Below are 7,068 nucleotides of genomic sequence, written 5' to 3' on the forward strand. Positions count from 1 at the left end.
ATGCTGTTCTCAGGTGTGGGGGGAAATTTGGTGTTCCTAATTAGTTGCAGGTCCCTTCTGGATTCTAACCAGAAGAGCCAATCCCTAAATTGACACTTATTCAATGTCAATGCAGAGCTCAGTTCTGGAAAATAGTAATAGTCTAAAACAAATTGACAAGCAGCTTTTTATATTTAATTGGGAAGCAGCTATCAGGTTCAGAAGGCCACCTCCATATTACCTGGGTTGCCACCACCAAAGTCCACATTGGGTTCCTTTGTAATCTTTGTGCTGATAAAATAAAGTATCAACTTTTAAGTTTCATAGCTAAATTTAAATGTGTTCTCCCTTTTGCAGCAGTGGAAGCATGAACACTGCTATAAAATATAAATATCGTAGCACAAGCATTTGTGAAATTATGCTATTAGCCAATTCCACCCCCACCCCCACCCCCACCCCCTGGATACAATTCCCTATTATACACAATGCATTTAATCCTCTTAAAGTAGTAATGTTTAGGGTCTGTTTGTTTTTAAAGGATTCCACATATTTATTCCCCCCCCCCCCGCCCCAATGGCAGTTTTTGAGAGGGTGTCAACTGGGAAAAGTCTAGAAATTCCCTAACTTTAAAATATTCATTTTAACAAACTAATGGAGGTCTATATATGTGAAAGCTTGAAAATCACATCAATTGCACTGATTGCTTTGATTCAAAATTGCTGAGTAATTCAACAGCTTCATTACTGTGAATATACTCCAGAAGGTTGGTTGTGCTACTCTACTATAGCAAACAAAGATTAACAAATGTATCGTGACAAACATTTCTGGGCTAGAGATAGTCAAAGTCATTTATGCCATGTCCCTGAAAGATTATGCTGCAACAAATTTGAATTTTTAGTGTTTTATGGTTTCTGGTATTAGCACAATTTCCTCCAAAAATTACCCAAGCTACATAATTTATTTTAAAATTTAAGACAGGGTTAAATGGCACTGAAAAACGCTTCTTAAATTACTTATAATTACTTCAAGTTATGAAGACAGGAGTGTTCTATGATATGAATTCCCTGGCATTTTTAAGTCAATTTTTTAAAAGCTGAGGGCTACAGTACAAAACCTGGATCTGTGTCCATTTCACAAGCAGAGAAAGAAAATTGACAAAACATCTGCAGCAAGGCTTCTCCTCTCTCCACTTTCCCAAGGGGGACTGGCTATAACACTGTGTTGGCTTACAGGAAGATCACAGACTTGAGAGTGGTTGGAAAGGATTGCAGAATACTGCTTTACATATCGAACAGCTTACAGCTAGAATAATAGAAAGAAAAGAGCAATTCTAACCAATGTTGCCTGGAAAACTGTTCAGAGGGTAACTATTAGAAGAAAACAAGCCTAGTTTCCCAAATGATTAACCTCAGCATAAAGATGATCTAACCCCTGAATTTTTTTAAGATAACCTGCTGTATAATAGAGATTTTTCTTCCAGTTACACTATTCCTTTCTAGTTTTATATCATCAGTGATATTCATATGGAGAAGGGCAGATAGTTTAACACCAAAGGGGGTGTACAAGTGAGGGGAGTGAAATCTCCTTCCCACTTTGCTTCCCCATATGCCATTGCTTCCTCTTCTCTTCTCAGGCTCTCAATATTTTCAGCAAAGCAGCACGACTGGAGTTAAAAATGCCCTAGTTCATAGACTATTCATTTTTCCCACTTAGCACTGAAGTGATCACACATGTCTGATTCATTTGTGTAAAAAGTGAGTAGCTATGGTTTAAATTTATCAAAACGGTTATGTGGGTAAGGCAAGCTGAAGCCCCAAATCCATTATCTCAGCAACTTTATATAATGTCCCTGTATATTCCCAAAATAAAACCTTCCACATATTAACCATTAAGGACTATTTGGTCAGCTTTAAAGGGGCCAAGTAGGATTTTTACCTTTTTTTTTTACTTGTCAGATTGACTGTTGGTCAGGGTCCATGATCTACTTCAGTCTATCTGGGCTTTGTGGAGTGGGGTGGGGGTAAAGTTAGTTCTGGTCAGGGAATGAACTAGACTAAGCACACCAAGACATCACTGTGGCCAAGGACTGCCCCAAATCATTCTCTCAAAGCTTACCAGCATGAGGGAAAGTGAAAAGAGTATTAACAGTCTTATTGCTCTCAAAGGCTTAACACCTTAAATGCCACAATGCTCCAGGAGCCTCTTCAACATCCACAAAGGTGTTGGCAGACAAGATAATGGATCAGGCTGCTAGGAGCATTTTCTAGGAGCCATTGTGAGGACAAACAAGCAAAGATGCCAACAGACAATACACTTGACTGTTCAGGGCTACATAGTTGTTGCAGGTATGCTAAAAAAAAGTCCCAGTTTCACTCCATATCTGCCTCATGTCTTCAATCCAGTTTGGGGTTGGAGTCAAACAAGACTCCTACAAACAAACAAAAATACAGATCACTCCAAGCTGTTTTTTGCCCTCAGTTGAATATATGTAAAGTGGTACCTCTGGTTGCAGACCGGGATCCGTTCGAGAGGTCCAGCTGGATCCCAAGGTTTTCGCAACTGGAGACTGCTTCTGCGCACACGCACTCAGCGATAGAGTGAGTCTGCGCATGCGTGCATGGCAAAAACCCAGAAATATACTTCTGGGTTTGCCGCTTACGTATCCCGAAGTTTACATAACCAGAGGGATATGTAAGCAGAAGTACGACTGTATATATATATATATACCTGCATTTTTCCTACACAGGGTAAAATAGCAGCTTGCCAGTTGTGAGATGTAGACGGGAAAATGTGGGTGGAAAGAATCTTATCTATCCCCTACAGCAGGGGTCTTCAAACTAAGGTCCGCAGGCCAGATCTGGCCCAATAGGGTCATGAATCTAGGCCGGCCGGCCAGGACAAAGCCTGCTCAGTCTCCTCCTCCTCCCCCATCTCAGCGAGAGGCTGGGTCTCCCTCGCTCCCTCCCCACCTAGGGAAGCCTAGTTTATGTTGACTAAAATCGTTCTTCATTTTAAATATTGTATTTTTTCCCCTGTTTTTTGTGCACTACTAATAAAATATGTGCAGTGTGCATGGGACAGTGAATCGGCTCCCTGTTTAAAAAAGTTTGAGGACCCCTGCCCTACAGGCTACACAGAAAAAGCATTTTGGTTCCTGAAATTCATTCCAATTGTGCAGATGAAACATAATTAATATAATTCTACAAGGTGTAGTATTAGTGTGAGAAAGCAGTCATGATCCAATGATCCCCAAGCACGAACCTCCAGATGGTGATGTTAGGCACCACCCTGGCCCCCAGGAATCTTTACTTGGTCTCAAGTGGCCGATAGTCAGGTCAGGTGCAAAATTTCAAACACTGCACACAACATTAATTTAATATGCTTATAGTAACTGACAGGTACTTTAGTTATACCGCAGCCAGTTTTGATCAGTGAAGAAATTTGGTAGAATATTGTCAGCATTATCTTTTCTCTTTATACGTTAAACTTTTTTTTCAACAACAAAAAAAAGTAAGGAGCCTGGAATACCCTACAGTCTATACAGTGGTACCTCGGGTTAAGTACTTAATTCATTCCGGAGGTCCGTTCTTAACCTGAAACTGTTCTTAACCTGAAACACCACTTTAGCTAATGGGGCCTCCTGCTGCTGCCGCACCGCCGGAGCACAATTTCTGTTCTTATCCTGAAGCAAAGTTCTTAACCTGAAGCACTATTTCTGGGTTAGTGGAGTGTGTAACCTGAAGCGTATGTAACCTGAAGCGTATGTAACCCGGGGTACCACTGTATCTACTCTCCTGTCCCCGCCTCCCACTTCAACAGCACAACTGCATCTTTTCAAGCATTTTATTGCTCTGGTTCAGTTAGCTTTCAGGGCTTAGGATGCATTCAAGATGCAACAAGGCAAGACAGCAGTTCCATATAAAACAAGAATAACAGTAACCCTCATGTGTTTCTCCACATAAAATTGCTTTTTCATATTTTTCTCCTCATGGGAGAAGTTTACTATGTTAAAATGGCAGGTTTTAAAAAATATTTAAGGGTGAAGTGCAGAGGCATCTGCTCCCTTCTCCCACGCACTGCACTTAAAAACTTTTCCATCCCACTTCCTTATGGGGATTTGACAGTATGCATGATTCTGCACATGGATCTGCTGCTGACACGAGTTTGCTTAAATGTGGGTAATGCTTAATCAAAGATATAAATAGGCAACTATGCTAAAAAAGGAGCAAGAGCTGATTCTAGCTTCCTAATGAGTGTGCCTGTATGAGGTTTTGTAAGTTTATATTCAATGTAAAAAACAAACAAACCAGGTTGATTTAAAGATGACAAAAACCAATAACAATAAACAACCAACCAAGAATGCCTGCACAAAAATAATTTTGGGGGGAAATAGATCTTGCCAGATAGCAAAAAAGACAAGAGAGTAAGTATCAAGTGAACCTCTTTGGGGAGAAGGTTCTTCATGGGCTAATAGCCGTAAATAAATAAAATAAATTGTGAAGGTTCTAAAGGGAAGGGGATCACATCCTAGAAGGTCACTGCCATCTGCCTCACTTTGGATGAAAGGCACTCAAAGATTTCCAAATATTTTCAGTGTACAGGCAGGCTCCTGTTGGAGCAAGTGCTCCCTTAAGTTTCCAAATACCAAACCCTGTATCACTAGAAGCAAGCACCAGCATTTTGAATTGTACTCAGAAGCAGGCCAGGAGCAGGGAAGGCTGCTAAAGAACTGGAGATATGTGTTCGCACTGACTGCTCCCAGCCTAGCAGCAAATACCCAATACCCATGCTATCCATTAACCAGCCTTTTTATTGGCATCTCATAAAATGATTACTCAAGAAACAGGTGACTTAAATAGGGAGGCTCTCTCTCTTTTACTAATCTCATTTATAAAGTCCACAGCCTCTGGACCATTCTTTGAAAATTGAAAGATTACTGAAGTCAGAGTTCAGGAAATGTTTATCTTTTCTTCCAATGTTGGAAAAGACCATTTATAACTGCAGTAACATCTGCATTTTATTTAAATGCATGAACTTGAGGCAATATCAGAATGAAGTTTCCAGTGAACTGCTTCATCGCAAGTAAATAACAACGGGAATGTTGCATGCTTTATCAGACATGGGGTGACAATACTTGCAGCAGACCAAAAATGAGTGAAGAAAGCCAGCAGCTACAAACATTCAAACCGCTTCTCCACATAATACAAACTGTTTTGATTTCCAGCTGTACTTCAGATACAGTATCTATTCTGAACAAGAACAAAAAGTTTTATTTGATGCTGCTGTCTGCTGCGCAATAAACGTCCACACATGCACACAAGGTTTGTGGAAAACATACAGAAAGGTGCAGGAAACTACTCTCCTGAAGTGCCAAACTCAAAAAAACAAGGTTGGTTAGTCAACGAAAGCCATCTTACAATTTCCTTTGCAGATGCATCTACCACACTCCACCCAGGAGCGGAAAAAAGGAGGGGGGTTCATCTCTTGTCCCCCGAGATCTTCCATTTCCTTTCCCCCAACTCCTCCCTACAGAAAACAGGCGCCAACTCCTAGGGGCAGAGGCTCTTTCGTGCCCCCTCCCTCCCTATAAAATATTTGATCCCCCCCTCCCCAATTGGGCATTGCCATTCAAATGGTGCGGGTGCACCTCGTCATGCGATCGATAATGCAGGGCGGGGCTTCCTCGAATATTGTATTCCAGTTGGCACCCCTGCTACCAAGCCTGAGACACAGGGTGCCGGGCGGTGCCTGCCACCCCGCCCTCTCCCAGCTGCCCGTTCACACGTGCGTGCACGCGCCGCCGCCGCCACACAGCGACGCTGCCCCGAAGCTCGCGTTTCGCCTCTGCGCCTCCACAAGCACCATTTTTCCTGCCGGGTCCCTGCGGACGTCCCCACCCGTCCCCCTCCATCTTAACGCGCATCGTGCGGAGCCGTTGCCGCCCTGCAACGCTTGTGCCGTGAGGAGGGGAGGACGACGCCCGGTCCTCTCCCCCTGCAGGAATCCCAGCCGCCCTCCCCCGTCACGGACACCGTCTCCACAATGCCGCTTTCGAGCCCTTCGCAGCCCCGCGACCCCAAAGAGGAGCCGCCCTGCCGCGCCCCTCCCTCACCGCCGCCTTCCCCGCAGCCTCAGACCCCACCCTACCTATAGCCATAGCTGTGTATCTCTACCTATCTCCGCCCATATCGAATCTCCACATAACGGCCCGCCTGCTTTCCCGCGCGCGAGGGGCAGGCGGCGGTTAAACGGCCCGTCCGACGGGAGTGGGGGGGGGGAAGAGAGGTGAGGAGAGACTAAAACGACCCACCATTGTGAGGCAATAGCGGGCCGCCGGTTGTCCCGGTGACGAAGGAGCCGCTCGAGAGGCCGGCCGACCGACCAACCAGCTGAAGCGGCGGCGGGACCTGCGCTCTGCTCTCGCGCGCCGCCCAGCGAGCGAGCGAGCGAGGCGGGGAGGGAAGCCGAGTGAGAGGCGGCGGCCGCCCTGAGGCGCGCGAGAGCGAGGAGCAGGAGGGGCCTTCGCGGATTGGGGGAGCCGGCGGCACGTGACTCTCCGCCGGCGCGAGCCGCTCGAAGTGGGCGGGGCTTGCATGAGCTGCAGGGCAGCGGGGGTTGGGGAGCAGAAAGCGGCGCTTCGCTTAGCTACCTGTTCCCGGATGTTGAGCCCTAAGGGGCGCTTGGTACCGTTAACGGAATGCGAATCCAGAACTTTCCTGGAACGCTACACTTCGGAACGCGGGGGGGGGGGAGCCGGTGACATGTCCGAATGTTCCCTGTAAAGACGACGCGCGGGGAGGGGGAAATTATGCGGACCAGCATTCTGCCCCTCATGCGCTGTTTTCCTTAGGGAAGCGTAGGGGGGGAAAGCCCTCCCTCGGTCTTGCCGTCCGTTGCAATGGGGCCGGCCCCACCCGCGAAGCAAAGTGAGGCGGCCCCCTCTCAGGCAGGAGAGGCAGCAGGCCTGGCCTCCAAGGAATGCCTTGGCCGCTTCTGAAGGAGCAGCTGCAGAGCGCTCCTTGGAGGCTGGATCTGTCGTCGCCCCAACAGCTCCGCCCCAGTCAGGCCGCCTCTTGTTCTTTACGTAGA

The 7,068-nt window shown here is 46.2% G+C and overlaps 1 protein-coding gene across 4 annotated transcripts in view; it reads right to left on the bottom strand.

Annotated features, from left to right (window-relative positions):
* FBXL2 (F-box and leucine rich repeat protein 2) overlaps nt 1–6,479 on the bottom strand; it is a 29,680-nt gene extending 23,201 nt beyond the window's left edge. For 2 of the 4 annotated variants that reach the window (XM_083578157.1, XM_083578156.1), the window contains exon 1: nt 221–516. In XM_083578157.1, the coding sequence (XP_083434283.1) occupies nt 221–247 (27 nt within the window). In that variant the 5' untranslated portion in view covers nt 248–516. Of the gene's footprint in view, nt 1–220; nt 521–6,289 lie in introns of those variants that run through there. The other 2 variants (XM_083578158.1, XM_083578159.1) reach the window with 2 other exon arrangements.
* Between the last annotated feature and the right edge of the window lie 589 nt (nt 6,480–7,068).

Source organism: Podarcis filfolensis (genome assembly GCF_964270895.1).
Source record: "Podarcis filfolensis genome assembly, chromosome: 12".
Lineage (NCBI taxonomy): Eukaryota > Metazoa > Chordata > Lepidosauria > Squamata > Lacertidae > Podarcis > Podarcis filfolensis.